A 27,888-nucleotide genomic window follows, 5' to 3' on the forward strand; every position below is an offset into this window, starting at 1 on the left:
CTTGTTCGCCGTCTTCCTCGGGATGTTCCTTAGTTAAGCCTTCGGAGCACCAACAGAGCTCGATAGACACAGCAGTCCAGCTGTGGGACACGGCTGTGAATAAACTGCCTGAAACGTACTCCACCCCTCACGCCAAACCACCAAAATAAGTAAAAAATAATAAACATTACATCCCATACGTCCAGATCTAGAAAACACAGAATCACGGGGTGGGTCAGGTTGGAAGGCATCACAGTGGGTCATCTGGTCCAACCTGCCCGGCACGGGACTGTGTCCAGGTGGTTCTTTAATATCTTCAGTGAGGAAGACTCCACACCCTCTCTGGACACCCTGTTCCAGTGCACGGTGTGCAACACAACCGTGTAAAGTACTTTATGTTCTTTTGTTTGGAAAAAAAAAAAAAAAAGCTCGGCTTTTTTAAAGTTCATGTCTTTGCCAATCCTGGGAACACTGGAGGCCCCAAATCACGGCGCCCTCTGGGAGGCCCCGCTCGCTGCCCTGCACAGCGCACACGGCAGCACCAGCCAGAGCAGCGTGTGCCTTCTCCGCTAAAATACAGCCCAAATACAGAATTTAGTGACTACAACATGACCAAGGACAGCAGAGAACTTTCCATGTTTTATTTTTATCTTTTCATTTATCACAGTACAATAATGTGAGTTAACAAAAAAAAGGAAAAAAAAAATCTAGTGCCAACTTCCACGGTGTCAAGTGCTCCACTCCAAACCATGAGTGTCCATTAGAAGTCAAAAAGTGTTGCTCCAGGCTTACAGCGACATTACCTTCCAGAGGACTTGGTCATGGAGAATGCCACTATAATTTTGTGCTGTTTCCAGAGAGCAACCCATCCCATGGCTCCAGACTCCACATTTCCCTGAGTCAGGTTTGGTTCTTCTCACACCAGCCCATGGGATCTGGGAGAGAAAATGGGCCAAGGGCGTGTGCAATTCAATTTCCATTTTGATAAAAGACAAATCCTGTGGTACATTTTGCCAGGATGGCAAATCCAAGGTCTGTAAACATAGCCAGAGCAACACAGCAACTGGAGGAAGACGATGGGATAAGTGCAACTGAGGCAAAAGGGAGTAACTTCTGTTTTGACATGATCGTGCAGATTGTTGGGCTGAGAAAATGATTCAGTAGCAAAACAGGTATCACAGTACACCTGAACTACAGAATCAGTGAAACTATAGCTTAAGCTTATTTATATTTACAAACTCTGAAGAATATTTAAAATCACATCTTCCTTCCCCATCCTCCCACAATTGCAGTCTGCTGCACTTTTGAAAAGCACAGACGCTGGCTTGTACTGAATTTAAGGCTATTCTGACAAAAAAATGTTTTACAACTTCCCTCTCCAAAACTAAGTATAAAAGTCAATTCACTCTAGAATGTCTTGGATAACTCTGAATACAACCATCTGTTTTCCAAAACAAATCAACTCATTTTTTATATTTGGAAGACAAAACAATTTATACTGCTGAAGTTGGTCTTCATACACATACTTTTGTCCTAGAGAGCAAACCACTTAGCACTGCAAGGTAAATTTGGCTCAGGACACCCACCCTCTGTTGAATACAGATGTGCTGGTGGGAGAGGTTCACCATCACTCTCTTTGCCTCAAAGAACCAGACCATCAAAAGATCTGCTATGGAACATCCTGAAGTTAATCTACCTTGCTCTGAGACAGGCTGAGGATGTACTCACACAAGCATATCTAAGGAAGCAGTAATTTCTGGGAAGGACTCCTGGGAAGACAATGTCTGCCTGTAAATGTTCTCACCCAAGAGAGAAAAGTACACAGGAACAGCAGAAATGGACACAGTCCTAGCCATGACCACAGCTCTCACTTCTCTCCATGGGCACAGGAGGACTCTTGCTTATTGTACGTGCACCTGTGAAAGCTCAACGCATTAGAGAACCCACATTTGGGAGGGTGAGGATCCTTTCCATCATAGGAAAGTGGTTGATTTTGCATTCCCTGAATTAGGCAAGTGTTGCTGGTGGTTTAAGAGTCAGCTGAATCTGGTCCAGAAGCAGCCACAGGATAGGCAGGGCTTCACAAAAATGACTACAACCAATGCTTCCTCCTCTTAACCTTAAAGTGCTGGGGAAATGCAGCATGACAGACTAGTTAGCCTAGGAAAAAACTTCCACAGTCCTACCATACCAAATCCTAACATGATGGACAAGGTTCCTAGGAGTTTAGACTATAAAATCCTCCACAGATGCTGATAAGAGAATTTCCTAAGGAAAAAATGTAAGCTTGGAGCAACTGGTTAACAGCTAAAAACATGGCAACTCAAAAATCTTGGTATGGTCAACCAACATTTTTAGAATACAAGCGACCCTTTGTAACGCACAGCTATCACTTCATTTGTTCAATGGCATTTTTCACTAAAAAAAAATGTTCCTCCAATTACGAACATCAAAGACAATAATTTAATGAAAACACTTAGGTACTATTTAAGCTTTATAACTTATCAGAAGTTAAGATCTTTTTACATACATTTCCTATTTTTATCTTGAAAGGACAGCTAACCTTAAAACATATGGATAATGCCTCACTACCTAAGGGCCAATTCTAAACATTCTCAGTCTGACTCATTTGGGATGAAGAGTTTATTTCCTGCACAGAAGGAGGCTCCTTATTAGTCCCTGCATATCTGGCTGACCTCCCAATGAGGAGCATCAGTGAAAAAGCAGCTCCTGTACATTTACGTTACCTACAGGCTGACACGCTCCACAGCCTGCTCAGAACCTCTGAGCAACCACTGCAAAGTTGGCTGCACCCACTCCAAGTTTCTGTCTCCTGCAAAAGCTGACTTCTCACCTAACAGAGAAGGTTAAGTACATATGTGACTGCAAGGCTCAGCCATAACCCTCATACAGATGGCATTGCTAAAATAAACCTGTGTCACTTTGCAACATGTCATAAAAATTCACTGATTGCCTTAACATACTGGAATAATCACTGCATTTTCCCATTAAATATAGCATCATGAATTCAGTAAATTCAGAAAAAAGTATTAAAAAACTCTTTCAAAATCACTCCTTAGTTATACCTTGCTTGAACTGAACCCTTGGTATTTGAGCAGCATGAGTAATCTCATTTCATTTCTCAACATAAGACAGAACACAAAAAATAAAAATACAAATAATCTATAAAAACCACAGTACATCAGAAATCTGTGTAAAAAACATACGTCTGTATCAAGGAGCTCAGTAACAACTTAAAGCACCACTCAAAATTAAGTACCATACATGTTACAGTACATTCCATTTATTATGACAATTTAAGGCTAAAATAGGTACGACTCCCTTATAGTCAAGCTTTCTTATATTTATAAATGCATACAAACATTAAGTAGATACAAATGCGTAGGGTTTTTTTATTGCTCTGAACTGTCTACTAGAATGTTCAACTTTCCCAGATGTTGTCTCAGTTTGCCTTTTTCAATCTAGCTGAAGTCCTACAACTGCAACTTCGGCACTTGTACGATTATAGACCTTCTTTGATTTGAGCTGTAAATAAATTCAAAGATATATCAGACAAAATTGCCCACCACTGAAAACTTCATAACTTAGTTAACTAAATTATCTTATTGTCCATAAGATACACAATTCATCACAAAGATTAGCTCAGCCATTCTTCAGGAAGGATTTCTTTTCAAAATAATAGTTCTAACCAAGCGGCAAACAAGACAACCAGCAAGAAATGATTGACTGTTGCCAGTCTAACAGACTGGGCTTTGAGGGAAAAAAAAAAAGGAAGCTGGGTATGTGCTCCAAAACAAAGAGCAAACTTTTCTTCTTGCTCATAGAGCAATTATGTTTCCTAATTATGTAAGGCAATGCCTCATTCTGCCAGTGCCAAATTCTTTGACTGTAGCTTGTCCATTTCTTGACCAATGTTCCCTTCAATGGTATCACACTGGGCAAGAAAAACCTGAGAATAAAAAACAAACAAATGTTACTGGATTTACACAGTTTGGCACCGGGAGGTGTTTCTGCAGGAACTGAAAGTGCAGTTTCTATAGTGAATTTGAAGACGTCAACTCAAAAACCACTTTCCAGTTGTTTTGGTAATAGCTTATGCACATCTGCATTTACCTAGAATCCAACAGAAACATGACACTAGATAAGGCTAATAAGGATAATAGCATGGCTGCCCACCAGTCCTGATGCTGACATATTTTCAGTTGATCCAAAGTTCATAAACAACAATAGGAAACACAAAGGTTCAGACAAGTTAGTGCTTCATTCAGTTTGGAACATGACTTCTAAGCTCCTTTCTAAAACACATCAGAGGCCAAGGCTGGGAGGGACAAACCTGCTCAGTCAAATTTAAAACAAGCTTTCCTTAAACCAAAACCTTTTCTACTTCTTAAGACTACAAGGCACAATCGAACCTTCATCTTCATTAGTAGCTGGTGTTCCTCAAAAGATAGAAGGCTCCATTCCAAAAAGGGCAGTCCACAGCACCTTATGCTTTCTTAGAACCTGGCCACAAATTCTCACAAGTAGAGTAACACACAGAGAGCAACTGGCAGCCAGCAGCCCCTGGTCACTTTGCCTGTACACAACACAACACACCAGCACTTTAAGGTAATAAACTGTTTTAGGCCAACCCCAAGGTATGCAAGTACACTGCACTTCCTGAGAAAGATTCTGCCATTAGCTATTCATGTCTCACCTTTGTTTTTGCTATGTCTGCACCAGACTCTGACAGTCAAACCAGACATTTCATGTTATTTACATTAAAATGACATTAAGAAAGCACTTTCCTTCTAGAGCAGCAACCTATTGTGCCATGTGAATGTTTCTCAACTATCACACTGCTTTGAATCACCTATTTCCAACCAATCCTTTGAGCTGTCGTCAACTCATGTCTGTAATTACTTAAGTAAAGAAAAAGTGAAGGTGGTAACAACCGCAGTTGCTGGCTGCTACTCTTTCATATTTATCTTCTCACCCTAGCAGATGTGTGACTGCCAGCAGTAGAATTCCCCTTGATTTCATGGATACTTAAGAATAATAAGCATAACTTGCCACTGTTTTCTTGTTCTTGCTCTGGAAAAACAAACTGTTGTTGACAACTCTGGTCTGAAACCCCTTAGAATTCTTCTGGAGTCCTCAAAGGGTTCATAACCCACAGCTGCATTACGCTGTGCCTATAAAAGCACATAAATAATTCTGATCTCTGCTCAACAGAATCCATTATGCTTAAACAGCAGTTGTTAAAGCCCCACTTACTCCTGTTGTAATTTCACCCAAGAGTGGAGATCCAGTAGCTTCCACGAAGTTTGATAGCCACCACTCTAGTACAAGTTTGCTGCCTTGGTTAGGCACATGGAATCAAGACTGTGTTCAGAACCTCCACACAACACAGCCACACCAGCGACCACCTTCCTTTCCATTTGTATTACCTGAACTTCTCTCAGTAACTGAGTACAAAGCGCTTTATCCCTAAAGCTGTAACTAAAACCATTTCTCCTATGAAGCACTTCTTGGTGGGCCTTCCTCTACAATAGACGGCTATTCTAAAAAACTTATGAAACATCAATGGGAGGTATTTCATAAAGTTACAGTAAAAGAAAAAATCATTCAACTCTACATATGAATGCAAGGTACTTCCAAGAACAATTTTTAGGAGCCCAGTCTGGCACTAAAGCTAGCACAATACAAAGAAAAACAGTAATACAAATAGCATTATCATTCATTTATGTAAGTTTGAGTGGAGGGAGCTGAATTCCAGTATTTATTAACAAACCTTCAGTTCAAGGTCTCTAAGAAGACAATGCCTAGGAATTTACAAGCATCATACCATAGCAAAGCAATTAAACCCTCCACCCCCAGCATAGCTACACTGCTGTGTAGATCTTAAAGACCTACTCTCCAAAGAAAGTTGGTGCATTGCAGTATAAGCTACATTTTCCAAAGAACACCTCTGGCAAGGTTAGGAGTAGGTCAGCAGGAGTTACAGTTAACTGCATCCTTGTGCCCAGACCTCAGTCATTACTCCATCCGTTATGATTCAAAAAAAGAGGAATGATCAATCCTGTTGTCTTTACAAGTTATCAGGATTACTTCACATAGTCAGGCAGCCATAAGACAAACCATTAATGTAAATGACAAGTATTATCTGAAAACAGCATGACCTATGAAAAACTGTCTTTTGTGTGCTATTTTATAAAGCTATTGAATACCTCTCAAAGGGAGGTCATACAAGATACGAGAACAAACAGTGAAAAAATCTAAACAACTCATTTTCACAAACCAAGAAAACTCACCTGGACCCTCTTCACTAACCCCTTCTTTTTCAGTTTGCAGTCACTGAAATTCTCTGGCAGATTCTGTAGTAAAATAAGCAAACAAGTTGATGCAGGTTAATGCTGAAATGAACATATTAGACTTACTGCAAAAACTGGAATTATCAAAGAATCCTCTGAATAGGCATCCTGAAAATGCCATGCCTGCTCAGTAAGGATGATTACACAGGAAAGAATATATAAGAAAAAGTTATTAAAAAACTAGGGATGTAGCAGGCTGACTGCAAAGAACCGAGCTAGCAAAGCTACCATGTGTCTTTAGGGAATATACAGCAACAGACTACACACACTGCTTTTTCTGCTGTCCTGTGTGTTAACTGTTCTTCAGAGCTTTTTCAGAGATTATAACATGAACAAATTTCTTACAAATACATTCACTCAATCACTTGCCATCACTGGAATGTATCATTAGTAATGCAGCCATTGTCAGTCTAAACTATACATCTGATCATCTCTGCAATGTACTCATGGAAGGCAACAGATGCGAAGCGTTACGCAGTGTCAGCTTTCAATTTAATTCAAACTGCATCATTTTCTGTACTCCTACCACCCATAACATTCATGTAGGTCATCCTGGCAAGTGTTACATGCTTTGTCCTTTTCAAGCTATGTGAAACTGGGGTGTTACTGAGGAATGGCGCTCACGTTCATGATTTTTTTCTTAACAGGTAAAACACCTGTACAGATGATTATCATTATATAAAGTTTATGTGAACATTCTTAACAACACTGTGTTCTCATTGGTGAAAATGCATAAAAATTTTGGGAGTTTCTCACTAGTTTACCTTTTATTTTCCACCCTTACTTCAGACCAAGAACACAAGTTTACCTAAGCTAATCTGTTTCATTTCAGCCAAAATGTGAGCACAGCTGGGAGGTTTAGATACATAAACTTTTGTAAAAATCAAAATACAAACAAAAAAAAAAAAGGTGTTTTTTTTTCTTTTATTGTTCAGACAAATGGATTCTACTCTCCCTGTTTGTTGCCCATGCTGTGTGCACTGGTGTGAGGCACTTCAGCTGAGCTGTGGGCTGTGTCACGCCCCTAGAGGAACACTCCTTATCTCCTCAGAGGTATTTCACTGGTGTTTCCCTCTTGAGCCCTAACAGCATGATGGTTGGAGTAGAAAGCGACAACCTAGTTTCCATTACTGATACTTGGTAGGAAAGTTACAAAACACTGTAGTCAGCATACAGACTAAGGGGGGGATGAAATGGAGGATGGTGGGAAGTTACCAACCCAGATATAACACTATGGAAAATTATAGGGAGAAAATGTGGTTGCTGCTCCCTGGATGGAATGTCGTCAGCATGCCCACAAATAAACTTCCCACAAATAAACACTAAGGGGGCCTAAAGAGACAAGACACCATGGCCAGGGTCTGTCTAAATCCTGCAAGAGGGGGAACATGGTGGTACCTTACTGCTTCATTTTAAAATTATTAATGGTCATAATTCTCTTCATCTTTTTTTTCTAACAAAAAAGGGTGAACTGTGGTGTTATATTTTAGTCAAATTGTATGCTCTGTCTCACCCCTCGAAAATGTACGGTTTATTCCAAGCCTGTGATCCTCCCCTGAAGTATCATGTGTCTGTAACCCCATTGGCCCAATCTTGTTCTGTGCCCACTTTGAATCTGCCTGTTAAGTGTGCTGGGGGGACGAGGCTCTCTCTCTTAGCCCACTCTCCTGGCCAGTGCTCTCTCGGCCCCTCTCTCCCCCTCCCCTCCCCCCCCCCCAAACCATGCTGCTCCCGGGGGTAGGACCCCCAATAAACCCTCATCTAATGAGCACCCTCAGAAGCCATGTGGAGTCTCCCTGCCTGCCTGCTGCTACCAGCCAACTCACAGCTTAGGGGCCACCCCGGGACACCCCAGAGGGTCCCACCAAACCTGCAGCAACAGTACCTTGTAGCTGATAAGCCATGTAACAGCTGTCAGCCAAGCAAGGAAAAAGATTTCCTGCTGTTGAACCAGCAACTGTGGCAAAATCACAGATGTCCATCTCCATTCTGAAGTTTACCTTAAATACAATATTAATGTATAGCTCCAGCCTCAAAGGTCACCTCCAAAGTACATTACCCACCTCCAAAGTACAGCCACCCCCCACTGAACATGATGCATGACTAGAGTCACTCTAGCTCCACCTCAATGCAAAAATAGTATAAGAGTAAGTTAAAAATGGCATAAAAATAGGGAAGACTCCATTACTGGAGATTAGAGCTGGTTAGTATATTGTTTTAAGTACGTTTTTGCAGCCAGATATTACTACCAGCAATCCTGTCAGAGTTTTCTATTGTATTAATAAAGGAGGGCTATTCCATAAACTGGTAAAGTGAGTCCTTCAAGGGCACTTACAGTCACTGGCAGCAGGTAATGTATTTGACTGCAGATACCCAGGAGGGTGTCCCTCTTATGCTGTTGTGGCCTGAATTTGTCCCTGAATCTTGCCTGGGGCACCAACAGATCAATTAAAGGTGTGGAGGTCCAGGAGGGGCCTCTCTGTTTGCATGTGACCCCAAGCAAGTCAGCTGAACCACCCTCACATCAAGTGGGCTGCTCAGGGAACAGTAACAGGACACTGACAGACTGGTGGGGCACAAGGGTCTCAGCTGACCTGGGGCACTGACATGCAAATCAAACAGAAAGGGCTGGAAAAAAACTCCTCTTTCACGTGACAATGCTCCTTGAGCTTTAGAAATACCTTTTTCTGAAGATCTGATTTCATGTTCACAACTCATGCTAAGAGATTAACAAAATACAGTAAGAAATGCTTATTCACATTTTTATTGATTCGGATAAATTCAAAAAGTTTAGTAATAGGATCTCATCTTATTGTAAGTGGAAAAACTTCCCAGATATCTGGGAAATGTTTGTTACAGGCATAGTAATGGGTTTTTTTCGGAATACTTCTTTCTTTTAATCCTTGAAATGTTAATTTCGTATGGATTTATCCAATGACAAGTACAGCAGAGACAAGGAGAGAGTTAAATTTCACCAGAACAGCTTGTTAATTTAAGTAAGTTCTACAGAGGAACTATAATTTTAAAAAATCTTCAGGAAAGGAGGATGGGCCACCAGAGCATAACTATGAGTCAGTAGTGCTATCAATGCCCTCAATACTGATAGAGGCAATTTGACAGATTTGTTGTGAATTTATGTTAACAAAATCAGTGACTGGTATTTCAGAAGAGAAAGCTTTTTTCAATTATTAGAACAATCTCTGCAATGTTGTCTTTCTAGATTAAAAAATCTCCCATTTAATAGGAGACCATCTTGAGAACAAAGTGAGCCCTCACACTGCAATATTGGTGAAAACATTCATTAAATCAGAGCTGGTTCACAGGTACATACTGTCATGACTGTGGATTCAAATCTTCCTACTGATCTCAGAAAAACTTCGCTTTTTCTTAAAAAAGCCTTTCAGATATTTAAAAAGCTGATCCAGATGACCAAGTAAAGCATTGTCTGTATTCTTCTCACTGAGATTTGTAATAAATAGTGTGTTTTGATTTCTATTCTGTTTTAACTGATTAAATAAATAGCACATCTGTGAATGTACACACACAAATCTTCAAGTATTGAACAAGACTCAACTGCATTCTTCCTGAAGAAAACTTCTAAGATCTGTGGCTTATGGCAATGTCTGATTGTGTCAGACAAATCAATTTTTTTTAAGATGCAGTGAAAGCAGTAACTGTTTAAACACATTTATGTTACAATGCTTAAGTTACAGATGCTCTACCCAAAAGCATCCCTTTCACACCTCCGGCAGTGACAACACTGTATTTTTTCTCTCACACCCCACTACTGTATGACTATAAACTTACTTCTCCACCTTCCAAATCCCATCTTTTAAATTCACAATTGTTGAATGAATGGTGTCTATTAAAAGTATTTAGTTCCAAACTCAGCTCCTCCAATTAATGAGCTCATCTGCTGCTAATAAGAGAGTGATACTCCTAAAATAGAAAGAAAACAATATGCAGGCTTCCTCACCCTTATCTCTCTGTAACCAACCAAATCTCATTTCACATCAGGCTGTATAGTTTTGAGTGATTCAAATAACACAGCAGCTAAGATACCTTAATGAGTTGTGACAATTCTGCCAAAGAAAAAAGCTCTAATATTTATCGTGTGAGCTTGCTGGTATGTTTGACTCCTACAATGCATCATCCATTCTTCTCAGTCAGTCACATTTTTCCCCTCTGAATTTTTTAACATGCTGTTGACTCAATCAACAGCACCTCTGCGTGTCCAATAGCTGTCACAATTAGCTTTTTACTTGGCTGCTGAAAAGTACACTAATTACTTGTATAAACCAATTCTACAATAAGACAAAATACTTTACTGCTTTGCGTTTCTGTTTGCCATTTTTTACTCCAGTGGAACTAATTTATTGCTCATACACATCCCTAACTACCAGCCTGTACTGATGCCTCCATACAGTGCACAACCACAGTACAGCTGAGTGCTGCCTCAGTAAGCTGGTGGCCCATTCATCTGACTTGGTGTGATACCAGCACTCTGAACTCCCACATTTTATGTAAAGATTCCACCCACCTACATGTATTTCATCTGCAAGATTGCACATTAGTCCAGTTTTCATGACAAATCTCACAGCCAGCTTTGTATATTAAAAGAAACAAATATGTGCAATGTAACTGCAATCACTGGCAATCCAAACCCTCACTCATTAAAAAAAAAAAAAAAAAAACAAAACAACAACTTTTCAATGTCATAGGCTCTTATTCAATAAAGTAACAAACAATTACTACAGATTTTGGAAGAAATTAATTGCAATTAGTCTTAGCTCTGGCTGCTCCACTTTCTCAAGAAAAAAAGTACAGGGACTCCATTACTTCCCAAATCTAAACACCAAGTCACTGATTATAAGTCTTCTAAAACATTGTACTAGACATAAAATCCGTTGTCCAGTACTATTTAGAGTATTTTGGACAAGGAGATACAACACAGCATGCTTTCTGTTTAAACCACACAAAAAGTAACAGAATTAAAGTAAACTTGGGAAATTGAGTTTGGATTATTAAGAAAGCAGTGACACAGTTTTACAAGGCTGCCTGCTGGGTTCCAGAACTGCACACCAGAATAAAAGTACTGAGTTTTTTTCCAAACAGGATTTGGAATCAAAATTTGAAAGGGTCAGAAATAAACTTTAACCCCATCCAATTGAGACAGCTGTTGTCACCTTACTGATATTTTCATGACAACATGTAGTAAATCTGCCACCTCAAGCAGGAAATCAGTTATATGAAGTCTTTATGCCTAACAGCATTCAAAAACTGTCAGCACAATATTCTCCTTTATGTGAGGTACAAAAGGAAACAGAAATTTGAAGACTTCAAAATACTTAGAATACAGCAATACTTTAAAAAAAAGTATAGAGCATAACAAACAGGAAAGACTACATTATCATCATAGGCTCACAGTACAACAGCAGGAAATTTAGTTAGTAAGCTTTCCACCATTCCCAGGAACACATCCATATTCCATAGCATTTGATGATGGCCAGTTCAAATTATTACTCTGATTTAGTCCACTACTGAACTTTTACATAGAGTCCATCAAATTAAACTACATTTGTTTCACCAGTTATAGGTATTTTCATGGCATATTTCTGAAAAAAAATCCAATAGAAGATCACTGTACTGAGGAGGAGACCCAAAGACACCACTACCACAGAAAAGCAGCATTTTTCCTTCAGAGCAAGCTATTATGATCTTGATATGCAATGCTTCAGAGCAAGCTATTATGATCTTAATTATATAATGAGGCTTACAGAGAACGACCAGCAGACAGAGAAACAGAGTAAGGAAATACCCTGGCTGGGGCAATTTTCTATTTATCTCTGTACAAGACCCTCATTCTCATCTAGCTCTCAGCTACTACCTGATACAAGAAGATGTATATTATGGTCTGTAAATGTAATGTAAGGTTATAATCCACTAATGACTGTGAAGCACTTGGATAGCCAAAAATAAATTTCTTAGTGCATTAAAATATCAAGTAAGTTTCTGTTGGGATTTGACCCTCTTCTGTGCTTAGTTACTTACAATGGCATCAATCTGTTCAAGGGTCTTCATGAACTGCTCTGCAGTTCCTTTAATCCTCTTGTCCAGCTGTTTTAGTGCTTCTGCTTGGAGATCCTTTGCTAAAAATCCCTGAAGAAGAAAAAACAAAATTATCCTATACCCTACACAACACTCACCTTAGAAAATCTGTCAATCTACAACAGCAGAAAACATCTTTTACTATTTCTGTATTTTCAAGCATAATAGGGACTCAAATCTTAATCTGTATTCTTCTGTATTTTATCAATTCTTGACATGGTAAATGTAAGATCTGTTAGGTTTACTAAAATGATAAACATGTAATAGACCTTCTTTGGACTTTGAGAGAACTAGAAGTTTTTCCAGATATAAAGAATGTAAGTTATCCCATATGAAACAATATTTACCTTTTTCCAAACAGTGCCATGTCTCTATTTTGCAAACTTGTAAATGGCATTTGGAATTCACTAAGAATTATTGCTGACTCTCAGATATTTAGGAGGGGCAGCCTATTATTGACTACTCAAAATCTCCCATCTGTTTTGTTTTTTTTTTACATAGAAATACCTACAAAACTGCTTTGCAAAGATATAAAGTGATATAAAACTGGCATACCTTCTGGATACTTGTGAACTCTTTATTAACTTCCTCTAACTTATTAGCTATTTGCTCCACTGACTTCTCCAAATCTTTTAACTTCTTTAATTCAGCCTCTTCTTCTGGACTATTCTGTGTATTCAAAAGTACAACATTCACAACTAAGGAACAAATAAAGATACAATGCAGCTAAAAAGCAGGAGTGCTGATACAGACATAAAGGCTTCTGAGGGTTTAGAATACACACTACACTGTGGCTATTCTTCCCATATTTCAATAAGTACCAAATAAGCTTCTTCCAAAGCTTAATTACAAATATACTTAAATCAGTAATGTATATAAACACATTTAATGAGATTAATTTGAAGGAAAAGGGAAAAGTGCATTTTTTTTTCTTGTCAACTTACCATTTCTAAAGTATAGGCAATATTTACATCATAAAATTATTATCTCATCCTCAAGTTGCAAAGCCAGCCACAAATCATTTCACCAGAAATAACCCAGTTGATCAAGACTCAGTAGCTACAGTTGGGAAAGTTTTTTTTAAACCAGAAAAATAAGATGAACAGATAAGGTCATCAGTGCACAGAAAGTTCATGAGCACTGACCACAGACTAGGCAGAGTCCTGTCAATAATGTAAAGCAGAAGCCAGTCAATAATGTAATTTCAGAAAAGTATAAACTGCAGTTATTTGCAGTGTAACATGAGACTGAACTCAACTTTGTGGATAGGTGTACAAAATTAGGTTAATGCTCCAACTTGTTTCTGTGTTCAGCAGCTGACTCAGTGACAAAAATGATGATAGTTTAAGGGGAAGAAAGGTCCAAAAGCAATGCTTACCCTTTTCCCAATCAACATGACTTTGCAACCATTTTTAACACCAAGTGCTGATAATGGTTGTTCCAATTCTTTCAGAGACTTTCCTAAACGAACAACAAGAGAGGAAAAAAACAGTTTAAGTATAGTTAGTGGCACAAGAATGTCTTTTTGAAGACACTGAAAACATGGACACCCGATGAAAGCTCATCATCTCTAAGAAACATGGCAGATTTATAAGTTACCTTTGTATATCAGTTTCTGAAAAGGAACTGGAACTCCAGTGACTTGCTCAATAAGTACAGCCATGTCTTGTAGTGTAGGTTCACCATCTTCTCGCTGAGAAGCAACTTGAATACTGTGCTTTTCATTACCTAGTAGAAAAACAGATTAGCAGTAATACCTATTATAACCTAGAAAATATTACAGAGAGAATTCATCTCTAATACTTATCACCATTAATGCAGAAAGTTCTCAAATGACAGGTTCTCATGTAGAATCATAATTTTCAATCAAATTATTCTACTGCATCTCCTTCCTCTTGAAGTGATTGACCTCAGCTGAAAATTTTGGCTTACATTGGAATAACCAGAAGAGCTTCACTGGGTGTATTTTACTGGCGTCATTTAGCTCCTGCTAAATATTATTCCCTATCTCTTTTTAAGAGTACAGATGGTGTCCAGACATCCCACAAGTTAAAGCATGAAAGCCCACACCTTCCTGATGTATTCCATTTCCTACTTGTCGGAACTTCTAATGACATGAGTCTTTGGTATCTGAGACAATTATCACTTCCTTTGCTCCCTTCTTCTCAAACATGAGAATCATTGGGATTCAAGGGATCATTGTCTAGCCTGTTTCATCTCCACCAACAACCAGAGAGTATTCTCAGAGTACAAAAACTATTTCTCCCCATATAGTACTGATAAGCAGACATAACCACTTGCAGAAGTCCCAGCTTATCTGTCACCTTCCACTTCCTATTCAGACTCCCTAAGATTACTTGCATGCAAACAGGAGGTAGTTCTTCGGGGGAAAAAGGAGTATGCCTATTAATCTCTGCTTTGCAACAGACCTTTTCTACAACCCTCTGCTTCCACACACATGAAGTCTGTCAATCTGAAAGCACCCACAGGAATCAACCACCTCTGAATGCACGGGAAATCAAAACAGGCATTTTTTACTCTGCAGGAAGAGAGAACTTAACACATACCAGAAGAAAAACTATTCTCACGCCACTAATTTAAAGTGCACGTATCTTTTACAATGGAGAGTGCTAGAAAAATTGCTTTTAAAATGCTCCAGCCTCTCACAGTCACGTGACAAGTGACACTATAGCCTCAAATATTTTAAAGCTTGAACAAAATTTGTTATTCCAATAAAATTTTTAGCTTAAAATCACATTATGTCCCTCTCACCCAAGCATTTTCCATAAACAGCCCTTCTTATCAGTTTGTTTTGGGGGAAAAAAACAAACCACAAAACACAACCTCAACATATTTCAAAAGGTTATTTTGATATATACAACTGCTTTGTATGAGGGCTTTGCCCATGAGCAATTGAGAGGGGAAAAAAAAAAAAAACAAACACTAACTGAGGAAAAAAACAGATGAAGTTTGTGTAACAGTAGAACCAGTTTAATTACAAATCATGAGTGCCACTTTGGAGAGACCGTAAACAAATTTTACTGTAAATTCACAGCAGAGTGAAATCACCATAAAAAACAACTCATGGGTTGCTCCAGGTGCCAGAGCTGAGATTCCCCTGCAGAGAGTGAAGACCACGGTGAAGCAGCTGTACCCCTGCCACCCATGGAGGATCTCACACCAGAGCAGGTGGATGCCTGAGAGGCTGTGACCCTGTGGGAAGCCTGTGCTGGGGCAGGCTCCTGGCAGGGACCTACAGGCCCATGGAGAAAGGAGCCATGCTGGAGCAGGTTTGCTGGCAGGACTTGTCACCCTGTGGGGGATGCACACTGGAACAGTCTGTTCCTGAAGCACTGCAATCCATAAGAGGAAACCACGTGGAGCAAGGGAAGAGTGTGAGGAGCAGCAGGGACAAAGTGTGATGAATTGACCAGAGCCCCCATTCCCCTGCACTGCTCAGGCAGGAGGAATTAGAGAATTCAGGAGGAAAGTTAAGCCGGGGGAAAAGTAATTTTTTCTCTTTTAGTTCTCATTGTTCTACTCTGATTTGAATGTTAATAAACTGCATTGTTCCCAAGTTAAGTCTGTTTTGCCCATGACCTGGTGAGTGCTCTCTCCCTGCCCTTCTCTCAAGCCACGAGCTTTTGTTGTATTTTCTATCCCCTGCCCAGCCGAGGAAGGGAGTGACAGAGTGGCTTTGGTGGGCATCTGATGTCTAGCCAGGGCCCGCCCACCACACTTGCAGATTGTCAAGTCACACTTGTGGGTCTACTGTCCTTCCTTTTGTCAGCCCTAATTTTCATCTTTCCCCACTTACACTCACGCACACAAAACTTTACTAAAGATGTTCTGTGCAAAGTGGTCAAGCTGCATCTGACAGCTGCAGGTGTAAATCACACAGATGAAGCCCAAGCTGAACAAAGGCTTCTATTTGCTATCTGTTAATGATGAAGTCATTATCAGGTAAGAAAACAATTGGAAAGACAGAAACATTCTCTTGACATTTGCCAAACAGCAAGACATTAGAATTATAAACATGTCAAATCATTAAATTGCTGACATCTTTGCAAAATGAAAACCCCTCAGATCAAATGGAACTCTCTGAAGGCACCAGGGAGCACATGAATCATGATGATTCAAACAAATTATTCCACAAAATTCCTCACCAAAGACTCTTAAATAAAACTACCAGGTGATAAAGGAAACATTTTAACAAAACAATTTGAAACACAAATTGAAAACACAAATGAGAATCAGAAATAAGCAACAAGCTTTAGAGATGGAAACAACATTACCAACATAGGGCAAAAGAACCAAAGGCAGAATTTATTATTCAATTTTTTTTAATACAATAAAAAAATACTAACTTTTGCTAACAAAACTCAGCAGAACATCTTTCTGATTTAATACCTTACTATCTTCTTCATTCCTCCTACTGTCTCACTGAGATCCACTCCAAAATTTAACCATGGTGTTTCCCAATCTTATTTTTAAGAACTGTGGTGTTCAAGCTATTCTCACCCCTTTACAGTAAGGTTTTATATTTGTTTATAGATACATCGTCCCCTCCACCTTCTTCTCCCTTCTCTGATTTTTCTTTTCAAGGGGAAAAAAAGCCCAACTCAGCTGGCCTTTGAGTGACCCACTCCATCAGGTCAGCACCCACCTGTCCTACGGAAGAAACCACTCTCTGCTGCAGCCTTGCAGCTCGCTAGCTGCAAACATCCAAGCCTCTTGAACAAACCAGAAGAAAGCCTACTGGGTAGCACCTGCTGTTAACATGCAGTGCTGACTTCAGCAATATATTTAATCTAAATGAAAATTACCCATACAGCGGAATCACAGAATGGATCAGCTCGAAGGGACCACAGTGGGCTATCTGGTCCAACTTTCCTGCCCAAGCAGGGTCATCCTAGAGCACGTGGCACAGGATGGTGTCCAGACAGTTCTTGAATACCTCCAGTGAGGGAGACTACATAACCTCTCTGTGCAAGCTGTACCAAGGCACAGTCACTCCCACAATAAAGAAGTTCTTCCTCATATTCAGGTGTAACTTCCTGTGCATTGCCTCTTGTGCTATTGCTGAGCACCACTGAGAAGAACCTGACTCCATCTTCTTGGCATCCCCCCTTCATATATTCATTCACATCAATGAGGTTCCCTCTGTCATCTCTCCTCGAGGCTGAACAGGCCCAGCTCCCTCAGTCCCCCCAAGATCCTCGTCGCCCCCAGACGACCTCTGCTCTGCGCTCCCTGGCAAAGGCCGCCGTATCACCTGTTCCCACTACCACCCTTGCAGCACATCTACGCCTGCGATCCAGCTGGAGGAGACACCGGCAAGCCGTGGCCAGTAAGGAGCGAAGCCTCACGGCAGCAGCCGGGATGGTCCCCGGGCCGAGCGGGGGCCGGGCCGTGCCCCGCCGAGGCCGCCCGCGCTCGCCCCCACCGCCGGTGCAGCCGCGGCCCGCCCGCCCCGCGGCGCCCGGTGCCGCTCCGGGCCGGGCGGGGATCGCGGGCAGAGGGGCGGGGAAGGGCCGGGAGCGCCCCCCGCCCGCCGCCCCTGCCCCGGGCGCTTACTGTAAGTGATGGTGACGGTCACCGGGACTCCGGGCGCCGCCATCTCGCCCCGCCACAGGAACCGTCGGCGGCGCTGCCGGGGCGCGCCCGGAACGCGTCACTTCCGCAGCTGGAAAACGGGAATGCCGCTTTGCCGGGCTGCTCTCAGGGCCGCTCCGCCGAGCGGCTCCCGGCAGCAGCAGGGACGCGGCCGGGGCGTGAACGGGATCTGCTCTTCCCCGTCCCAAGCCAGGCTCCGCCTCTGGCGAATCGTGTGCTCATGACGCTGATAACCTGCCAGCTGCCCCGTTCTTCGGACCGAATTAATCGCCAAAAACGCCACACAAAGGGATCTGCTAATCTACGTGATTTTATATGTCCATGAAATACATAAAGTTAATGATAACCCGAGCAGTTTTCAAGAAGGTTACAAGTACAATCGCATAAAAGTCTCAGGACTGCAGTAGTTTAAAAATTGCTTTCAGTTCTTTTATCAAACAGGCATAGTAATAAGGGAGCTATTTTACAGAGAGTAAGCAGCAACGTACAGTCTTAGTTTCAAGAAAGAGAAACATAATACAAAGTCAAAATAAACCTCGGCTATCGACAGCCACCACTAGTCTTCACGTTTTACTTTGTCCATAAGATACGGAAATCAAAACCTATCAGACTGACTGCTTCCACTGAAGGAACTGGGATGAATTTTCCACTAACAGAAATCAGTAGTAAAACAACTTTCTCCAAAGAAAGAACACCACCAGCCACTCATATTGCATTCTAGGATGTAGTGATATTAAAGTTACACTGGAAAGACAAGTTCTCCAGAATTTTAAAATAAAAAAAGATTCTTAATACAATTTGAAAAGTATAGTTCCATTGTATCCATTGTGCTTTTGAAACATTTATGTTGCAGGGATCTTTGGCAACCCAAATTCATCCACCAATACGCCATCCTGTAGGAAAGAAAAAGAAGCAATGGGTTAACAACTCTCCAACAGCCAGAACATTTCACAGAAGCTTCCTTACTACTTCTGTAAAGTGTCTCTATCTGCAATTGCCACTGTGTGACAGCTGGAATCAAAACAAGAGCATCAGTTCTTCCTCACTATGAAGTTCTATTAAAGCCCCAAAAGCAAACATACAGAAGCTTTTCTTATGGTTTTAAGACTAGAGCTGTAATGGTACACTTAAATTATACTGGCAGTCTGACAGTGTTTGACAGGAGTGATAAAACGACATTCTAGTAATTTTAAACACAGTTAAGAGCACTCAGTACACTGTATTCTCAAATTCTCTATATTTAGCATTCATACATATAATACATAAACAGGATACATAACATTAAGCACACTTTTTTGTTCAAAATATTAAGGAACCTAAATATCAAGCAACCAACACAAATGTTTAACTCAAACCAAGAAAAGTATATTTTGCTGTTAAAAAGCAAAGGACTCACTTTGTTTTTTGTGTCTGTAGGAGTGACCTCTGGGATTGCTGGAGCGGATGCAGCTTCATCTAAGTAGGAATTGTCTTCATCAGCTAAAAGCTCATCACCTAACGCATCCAGTTCTGAAATGGAATTATGTTGGTTGAAACATTATGCAAGAAGTTCCTTTTTGCAAGAGAAAAGCTGCTCTTAGAGAAACTCAGGATTCTTCCTGAATGCTTACATTCAGACTCACTTCATGTCAGTCGTCAGTGAGAAATACACACACACACTGGAGAGAACCTTCTTCCCTGCATTGTAGCATTCCATTGGAATCTCATGTTTGTCTATGCCCTTGTTAATTCTTTTAAAGGAAATGCAGCTTTAATGTTTAAAAAAAAGCTATCAAAGCTTTTTAAAGCATTTGACCAAGGAAATTAAAAAATCACTGTATGACAGCATGATAATTTTTATATTCAGACATACTAAAAAATCATATTCCCCCTTCCTAACCTGCTTCCAAATCATCTTCATCAATGTCTGGTGTCCCATAGCTACGACTCAGCGCCTCCTGGACTTCATTAGCTTCTTCCATCATATCTTCCAATTGATCTTGTATGTCCTGAAGCAAGAATAATTTTCAATTGGTCCATATTTACTCAAACTCAGTTTAGTAATTCCAACATACAAAGCACTCAGTTCTTTTAATTTTTTTTTCAATAAACCATTTTTTTTTTTGAAGCAGTACATACAAGTCAAAGCACACACATTCAGGACAGGAGTACTTGAAAAGCAGAAAAGGTATGAAATTTAGACAAATTTACCATCTGGAAAATAAGCACTAACCTGAGTTGTGCCACAGCAGAATTTAGGAGATACATTAGCATATTTACTGGCACTGTACTTGAATACAGGTAAGGAAAAAATACTTGCCTAAAGGTTTACAATGCAGGCCATTTATAAAAGAGAGAATAGAAAGAGAACTTAAAGGAATTCAACACTGGCATTGGGTAAGAGCTTAAGTGCAGCATACTTCAAATTATATTTAGAGATCTTATGGGAGATTTTTTATGCATTTTCTGAAGTCAGGGTCAGCCCTTGCTGATTTTTAGTTAGGGGTTTGGGGTTTTTGTTTGTTTGTGGTGTTGTTGCTTATTGCTATTGGCTGCGGGGGGGGGGGGGGTGGTGTTTGTTTTTTTGATGTTTTTGGTTTAGGTTTTGTTCTTTTTCATCAGGCACTACCTTGAACTGGGAGGGTAAAGGACTAATCTGCACGTTATTAGTATAGGAAAACAAAAAAGCACAAGAAAGCCATAGCAGGAAGTATCCCTAACATTTATGCTGAAGTGCAAGGAAAGGAGAGATTAAAGATTAGCTCAGCAAGGAAACAATAATCACTACAATAAGGCAAACCACTGTTTGTGCAGTATTAGAAAAATCAGGAAGGAATTATGATGATGGTCCCATAAAAATGGCAGACAAACTCACGTGAACAAAAATAGTCATCTTGCCTTGAAGTTCATAGTCCTTTCACCATTATTTCAGTACATTATTTTTGTTCTTTATTTATTTAAACGATAAAAGCTCACCTCAATTTGATCAATCTTGACTTGCTTGTAAGCTTTCTTCATTTCTTTCACCCCCAGTTTCATTGCATCCACCTAGAAGAGTCAAACATCATGCTTGTTTCTGATGTAGCAAAGATTAATCAAATTAAACAAGTGTGAGATAAACAAACTGGTACCGTTGTCTTTGTATCCTTCAGTGCCTGAATAGTGTAATTAGCTTGTTCCATATTAAAAGACTGCTGTGACAGATTATCCCTCTGTTGTTCATACCTGTTTAAAAAGAAGGAAAATAATGGCTTTAAAACACTTCACTATTTATTTCCACAAACATTCTTAATTTATTAAGAGTTGAAAAACCAGCAGTAGTAGTCTAAAGATAGGAACAGATTTGTTGGGTTTTTTTTCACTTATTATACACAACTGAAGAATAAACAGCTTCATAAAAATCCGGCCATTATGCTTATCTGTGCACTTGAAGCCAACAAAGCTATTACTGAACTAAGCTTTGTTTTAACTGACAGCAACACTATATTTGCCTAGACTGACAAAGTAGGTGAGGATACAGCAAAAGTTTAATCACCATAAGGCAGACATGCATGCCATGCTCACTAATGCTGTAAAGAGAATGGAAGAATTGGCAGATTATCCAAACCACATTCGCTCCACACTGGAGTTTTTCAGGGCAGGGGGGAGGAGGAGGAGGAGGATAGGGTACCAAAAGGAAACCTTTAAAACTAACCACAGAAAAAAGAGAGACTTTAAAAATTAAGAAATCATCTTTCTCAAAGCTAAACTTGTATCAAATCAAGAATGTAAACTATGTCAAGTTAAGCAAAAGAATGAAAGCATAAAAATGAACCGCGAGTCCCTCTAACACGCAAAGCAGGAGGCCTGAAAGACAAGGAGATCCACATGCAAAACCTTCTGGACAACTAATGAGTGCATCTATTTCAGTTCCACAAGTTCAGAAAGAAATGACTGAGGGATATGACAATAGCCTATTATGAGGGGCCCAGATTAGCAGGCAGCATAGTCAAAAACCTGGAAAAAAAATTCTAAAGCCAGAATCAAGCAGTCCTCCTCACAACATCTAACTTAAGTACCACATTCCTTGCCATCAGATATTTTGGATTGTAGAAGTTTACCAATACTTAACTGTTGCCATGTATCACAGTGCATCAAGTCACACTTAACAAGTAATTGAGTGAGTACATAAAGGTACAATTCATCTGAGGGACATGAAATACAAGATGATGGGAGCTTTGTCTCAGACAGCTTCTAAGATTTGCAGTTCATGGACTATGAGATATTCCAATGAAACATTCCTGAACATTTGCCATGTTCTGATATTCTTTCCTTTGGATCTGTTGCTGGACACTTTCAAGACAGTACAATAGACAAGACCAGACCACAGGATCATCTATCCTGTCTATTTAGGGGTTTCTGCATAGACATAATGACCTGCACTACATCCACTCAAGTCCTCAAAGGTGTTCATAGAGAACAGGTAAATTTCCAGTAAACCAGAACAAGGTCATCAAATACAAAATTTTCAGTAATCAATTAGTAATATAAAATGAGGCAATCTCTCAGAAAGTTTAAGAGCCAAACTTATTTGTAATAATGAGCAGATTCAGGTCATCTAGTACCAATCCAAATTTATATACTGGCATATAAATCATAAATATGCTGTGCAAAATATGTAAGGCGATACTTCTGAAAAGGTTCTTCAGCATTTTGCTTTAAAGAGTGCTCAGGAGAGTACTGGAAAGACAAAAGTGTGCCACCGCCCCTTAAAGAAAACAACCTTTTATTAACCACAAACTGAGAAAGGTCTCAACTTACATTCGCTTCTGCTTTAACACTCTTAATGCTTTCTGCTTTACTGTATTCTGAAAGACACAATAGTGTTACATTAGATTAAATATCTGACTTTACACTTATTATGCTGTTTAAACTTAATGCATTGGATTTAAGTTTTCCAAAAGATTCCTCAGTTACTAGTGCCAAGAATTTAACAATAGTTACATTCAGCATTTGGCCTGCACTAATGATTAACAAAACAGAAGAGTACACAAAGCTTCTCATAGCAAATACTTTCCGTTTCTAGCTACTGATATATATTTTCAGAAAGGAAAATAAAACATCAAATTTAGTCCATCAGAACTATCTTTCATTAACACATTTTAATGGTCAGCATAAAATAATACTGCAACAGATACTTGAACAATACTGTCTATAACATATCTGTTTATTTTCAGATACATTTCATATTGTAAGTTTAAAAACTTACAAAACCCCTTGAAAAACAGATTTCCCTGCTCCTTCTTTAGGCATAGGGTGGAGCTTTTTATTTTGGATGAGAAACAAAACAGCCTCTCTGCCAGACTTAATTCAGGTAATGAGCAAAAAGGGAAATAAGTTACTTCTTACAAAGGAATTACATTACACTCTGAAACAAATAAAAACTAATAAAACACTGTTCAAAGATGTACATCTAATTAAAAAAATCCTGCAGGATCTTCTCTCTCATGTGTAGGGCAAGATGCAGTTTTAAGAACCTGATGAACTGGCTAAATCACATGACAAGAAGTGTGAGTCACATCCACTCATACTCAAATTCCACAGAAGATTCTTACCTTTGCAGGTCCCTCTCTCATTTTCTTCATTTGATCCTTGTACTTCACTAGTTCTGCATCAAGCCTAGCAATTTTCTTGTCAATTGACTCAGCTCTGCTATCCACCTTTAATAATGAGGGGGGGAATAAAGAAAACAACATTCATTGAGGTTTTAGTCGGGTATGGGACAAAAAAAAAGAACAGCCTCTGTTGTGTTTCTAACTGAATTGTTTCTTCACTCATTGGTTTGATAAACATTTTAGATTTTGTGAGAATCCAGAACCAGAATCAAGTGAAATAACTTCTACAAGGAGCTCAAGAAACAACACTGTGAGGCTGCAGGAAGCTCTGCCACTGTAACATGTTTTCATAATTTTGAGATGCTCTCTTGCAAACCCACTCAAGGCAGTTCTCCATTCCAGAACTTCTAGTCACACACAGTGCCAGGGACTAAAGTGGAATGGAAAACTTCTAGGTATACCCTGCTGGCATTCCAGAGTTCTCATTAGGGATATACTTTAACCTCTCACCATAAGAGGGTTAAATATGACAATTACATAACTAAGCATACACAAATTCATAAAAGGCCTTTTTAAAATGAACTGACTACCCTAGCATTTCTCTGGAAACAACAAAATAAAGCTTATTAACTTCTCATTCCAAGAAGCCTCCCTAGGGATTAGATTATAATGACATTCCAATTATAGCATAAGACAGATCAGTGCAAATTTACAATTCTGTCTTGCTAATGCTGTGGCTAAGCATGTACAATTACATGGATTTTTATTTCAGTGACTCTTTTAAAACCCTGCTCTATGACAGCAAAATGCATTTGCCAGAGGCATCCTGACTGGAACATCTGATATGAACGTTCCATACAAGACATTAAAGTGCCTGGGCACAATTTTTCAGCATTGAAAACTTCGTATTAAACTTTTTATTATCCAAATATTTTACTAATAGCAAGAAAGAGAAAAATTTGTGATTTTAGGACTCCTGTATGTTTAGAGCATGGCACCTCCTCAAGATCTTTATCAGCTAACTGCATCGTTCAGATCAGCCTCCACAGGGGAAAAATTATTTTATTTATTTATATGATTCTTTCAAGCAGTATTAGAAGGAAACAGAGACAGAACCTCCCACACTGACTAACTATGTAAAAATTTCACACACACATGACACAGGACCTCAGCTTTTATAAATGAGACTGCATAGAAGAAGAGAGAATGGATCTAATTTATCAAAAAAACTAGGCTGTGCATTAGGACTTGAAGAGCTTCTGTCTCTTACTCAAAAATAAGGCACACTGAGGAACATTTCATTGCTACAGAAGGGCCCCAATTTACACAAAAGAAAGGGAATTTGAGTTTCTACACTGTTGTCACAACAATTAGCCTTTTGTTCCTATGTTTCCTATTTACTACTCTGAAAAAAAACCATGAATTTAGAGTGTTTTTTTCAAAGAAGAAAATTTAAAAACACTATTAATGCTTCACTTCCTGGTGCATCCTTCCTCCTACAGGCCTTGTGACACCTTTGAGTCACTCACTATGCTCTGCCAGCAAGCATAAAAACCCCTGCCTTTAAATGCAATGAATTTTAGATAACTAAACTTGTCTACACAGGAAAGAACATCCAAAACACAGGCATGATTACTGCCTAAGAGTTGTCTATGTTTTTAACAGATGTTGAATTAATCACTGCTCACCTAATAAACTTCCAAACTGCCCTTTAATAGCTAATTGCCACTGAACTAGCATGGTTAAGAGATCTTACAAAGCAATTTGACTCTTTCAAAAGGTAAAGCAAATGTGTCTAAGACAGAAAACACCCCAGAAGCAATAGCAGCTGAGCCTCCAAACTGTTGGATTTAACACTGTAAAGAAATAATAGAAGTTTTTTAATACCTCACATAACTCTCTTCAATAATAATTCACATGTAATTTGAAATAAACAATCTAATCATGTCTGTAGTTTTAGCAAGACCTATCCTAGAGACTCCACTATTGTGAAAAGTCTTTCACAAATCAGACAGAATACTACACATACCTTGCCACAAAAAGTTCATTCATAAACTGCAAACTACTAAAAGAAAGCGTTTCTCCCCATGCTTACTAGTAACCACTAGTAACCACCCTGCAACTCATCACTGGTTGCCAAAGTCATCACATGCATAAAATAAAGCCAAAATTCTTCTTTTCAATTAATCTGCTGTCTTGCATAGTCAAACATTCAGACAGTGCAATTACAAACAACTAGAAGAGGATCAAAACTGCGTTCAGCAGGATTTTTTGAGGGACAAAACCCTCCTAAATTCCTGGTGTTGCAAATCAAAACATCTGTTTAAATTACACTTTTATGTACCCCAAAACTCCTCTAGTATTGAACAAGTTCTTAACAGAAGACAGACTGCTCACCTATCTAAATTTTCTTTTGATCTACCTCAACATTAGAAAATGGACATTAACTTGGAACTGACAAAAGCAGCATGAAAAATCTAACAGACTAATAAGGAGTCCATTGTTGTGAGGGAAACAAGGCTTCCTGCTCTTCCACTTACATTGCCAAAATATAAGCACAAATTTAAGCACTTAGTATCTCAGATGGATTTTGGAGTTCAAGTCATCCACCAAATTTACTGCTGTTTACTGGCAACAATGGGAAAATTAATCCTGATTTTCAATCAGATGCTTTATTCACTGTTCTAACAAAATATATTTAGAGTTATGTTTGGGTTTAATACTGCTAAAAAGCAATACAGATTTTTGTCAGTAAGATAAAGTACCGGGACAAACATTATAAGCACTTTTCTCTCCCCATACCAGCCAGTGACATACAGAAGAGACGGATGTGTAGGTAGCAATGACAAATATTAGGTATTTCTTTTAGAGAGTCTCTCCACTGGGCAGCAAAATAAATCTTCTGAGAGGAAAACTGTGATTTTTCCATGGAAACTGTTGTCAGGTTCCAATGACAAAGCTTAGTTAACCTACATTTGTTCCACAACTGACCTTTGTTTACTGACAGAAATACTCAAGAAACTCCATTTTCTTTCTTCGTTTCTTAAAATTAGCTTACAACAAAAGGAGCTGCAAAACCATGCTACAGTCTTCTTAATAAACTTTAAAGTAAAAGACTATGAAATTACTGTAAATCTTAACATGTTTTCTTAACCCTCACTGTAGGCAGGCCAACACAACAGCAGTTGTAAAGTGCTTTGCCATGTGTTTCCTGAGGAGCATTTCTTACTTGGTCTGAGCTTATCTGTCCATCCGCACACACCTTTGGCATCGACCCTGCAGCAACCTTACTCGCCCCGAAGAGACAGAACACTCTTCTGTATTGGACAGGGAGACTGATCTTCTTGTTCCTGCCCCTGCCTTGCTCCAACGTGCCACGGCAGGAGTCAGCTAGTGCAACCGGAGAGCTCCGCAGATGGAAATGCTGAGAACATCCATGGGGATATAAGGAGAGCCATGCCTTCCACGCTCACTGTGCGCACCCATTTACGGGATGTGCTCCCAGGCACAGAACACAAACGCAGCTGTGGGTGTGTGGACGTACAAAGATACATACATCCCTGTGTACGTGTGCGGACACCCAAACACGCTCACCAAAACACACCGTGTATCCCCGCACATTACAGTGCTCAGGGACCGGCCGGGCGCGGCTCTGACTAACCTGCTCTAGTGGAAGGTGTGGAAGGGGGGGGTGGAGCTGGGTGATCTTTAAGATCCCCCCCAACCCAAGCTATTCCGTGGTTCTGTGATATACCCACGCACGGACACACACGCTGTGCCCACGCACGGCAGTGTGTCCCCACACACACGGCAGTGTGTCCCCACACACACCTACGCACCGCTGCCGTCCCTAGGGCCACCGAGGCGCTCCCGCCGCTGCCGAGGCGGCGGCCGGGCCGGGCCGGGCCGCGCAGCGCTCAGCGGGCCCAGCCGCCCCGGGGCGGGCACTCACCTTCCCGATGCAGTCGGTGAGGCTGGGCGGGGGCTCCTTCGGCTTCGCCTTGCCGAAGAACCGGTTCATGGCGGCGGTGCCTCGGAGTCGCTCCCGGCCCCGGTAGCAGCGGCAGCGGCAGCGCTCCCGGCCGACCCGGAACCCCAGGGCCGGCCCCGCCCCGCGGAGGAGGGGCCGCGGGAAGCAGGAAGCGCCGTCCCGGCAGCGCAGCGCCGAGCGGCCAGCGGCTCTCGGAGGCCCAGCAGCCCCGCTCACGGACACGCTTTTCTCCCTCAACAGCCCCTGT

At 40.3% G+C, this 27,888-nt stretch overlaps 2 protein-coding genes across 4 annotated transcripts; both read right to left on the reverse strand.

Moving 5' to 3' along the window:
* Window positions 1-606: 606 nt before the first annotated feature.
* On the reverse strand, window positions 607-18,184 carry BAG1 (BAG cochaperone 1). 3 transcript variants are annotated; one of them, XM_053991027.1, is made up of 7 exons: window positions 18,039-18,179; window positions 14,061-14,189; window positions 13,840-13,922; window positions 13,017-13,130; window positions 12,405-12,512; window positions 6,294-6,356; window positions 607-3,525 (listed from the first exon to the last, which is right to left on the reverse strand). In XM_053991027.1, exons 1-7 carry the CDS (start codon window positions 18,079-18,081, stop codon window positions 3,457-3,459), a joined length of 609 nt encoding a protein of 202 aa, XP_053847002.1. In that variant the 5' UTR covers window positions 18,082-18,179; the 3' UTR covers window positions 607-3,456. The 3 variants fall into 3 exon arrangements, with proteins under 3 accessions (XP_053847002.1, XP_053846992.1, XP_053847010.1); XM_053991017.1 differs by having other exon boundaries at window positions 3,433-3,949; XM_053991035.1 differs by lacking the exon at window positions 13,017-13,130 and having other exon boundaries at window positions 3,433-3,949; window positions 18,039-18,184.
* Window positions 18,185-18,369: 185 nt separating this feature from the next.
* CHMP5 (charged multivesicular body protein 5) lies at window positions 18,370-27,795 on the reverse strand. Its single transcript, XM_053992401.1, has 8 exons — window positions 27,603-27,795; window positions 23,651-23,755; window positions 22,857-22,903; window positions 21,188-21,281; window positions 21,033-21,104; window positions 19,957-20,065; window positions 19,474-19,586; window positions 18,370-18,970 (listed from the first exon to the last, which is right to left on the reverse strand). Exons 1-8 carry the CDS (start codon window positions 27,669-27,671, stop codon window positions 18,920-18,922), a joined length of 660 nt encoding a protein of 219 aa, XP_053848376.1. The 5' UTR covers window positions 27,672-27,795; the 3' UTR covers window positions 18,370-18,919.
* Between the last annotated feature and the right edge of the window lie 93 nt (window positions 27,796-27,888).

Source organism: Vidua macroura, chromosome 1 (assembly GCF_024509145.1).
Source record: "Vidua macroura isolate BioBank_ID:100142 chromosome 1, ASM2450914v1, whole genome shotgun sequence".
NCBI classification, from domain to species: Eukaryota; Metazoa; Chordata; class Aves; order Passeriformes; family Viduidae; genus Vidua; species Vidua macroura.

What these genes read in the sequence shown, in the direction of transcription:
- BAG1 (XM_053991017.1), bottom strand. Translation starts at nt 18,081, where the DNA reads ATGGCGGCGCCCGGAGTCCCGGTGACCGTCACCATCACTTACA. An exon ending in GACCGTCACCATCACTTACA is followed by an intron (nt 14,190 to 18,038) that starts GTAAGCGCCCGG and finishes TTTTTCTACTAG; the next exon opens with GTAATGAAAAGCACAGTATT. An exon ending in TTGAACAGATTGATGCCATT is followed by an intron (nt 6,357 to 12,404) that starts GTAAGTAACTAA and finishes ATTTTACTACAG; the next exon opens with AATCTGCCAGAGAATTTCAG.
- CHMP5 (XM_053992401.1), bottom strand. Translation starts at nt 27,671, where the DNA reads ATGAACCGGTTCTTCGGCAAGGCGAAGCCGAAGGAGCCCCCGCCCAGC. An exon ending in TCACCGACTGCATCGGGAAG is followed by an intron (nt 23,756 to 27,602) that starts GTGAGTGCCCGC and finishes TCATTATTAAAG; the next exon opens with GTGGATAGCAGAGCTGAGTC. An exon ending in TCAAGATTGATCAAATTGAG is followed by an intron (nt 20,066 to 21,032) that starts GTGAGCTTTTAT and finishes TTCTTGCTTCAG; the next exon opens with GACATACAAGATCAATTGGA.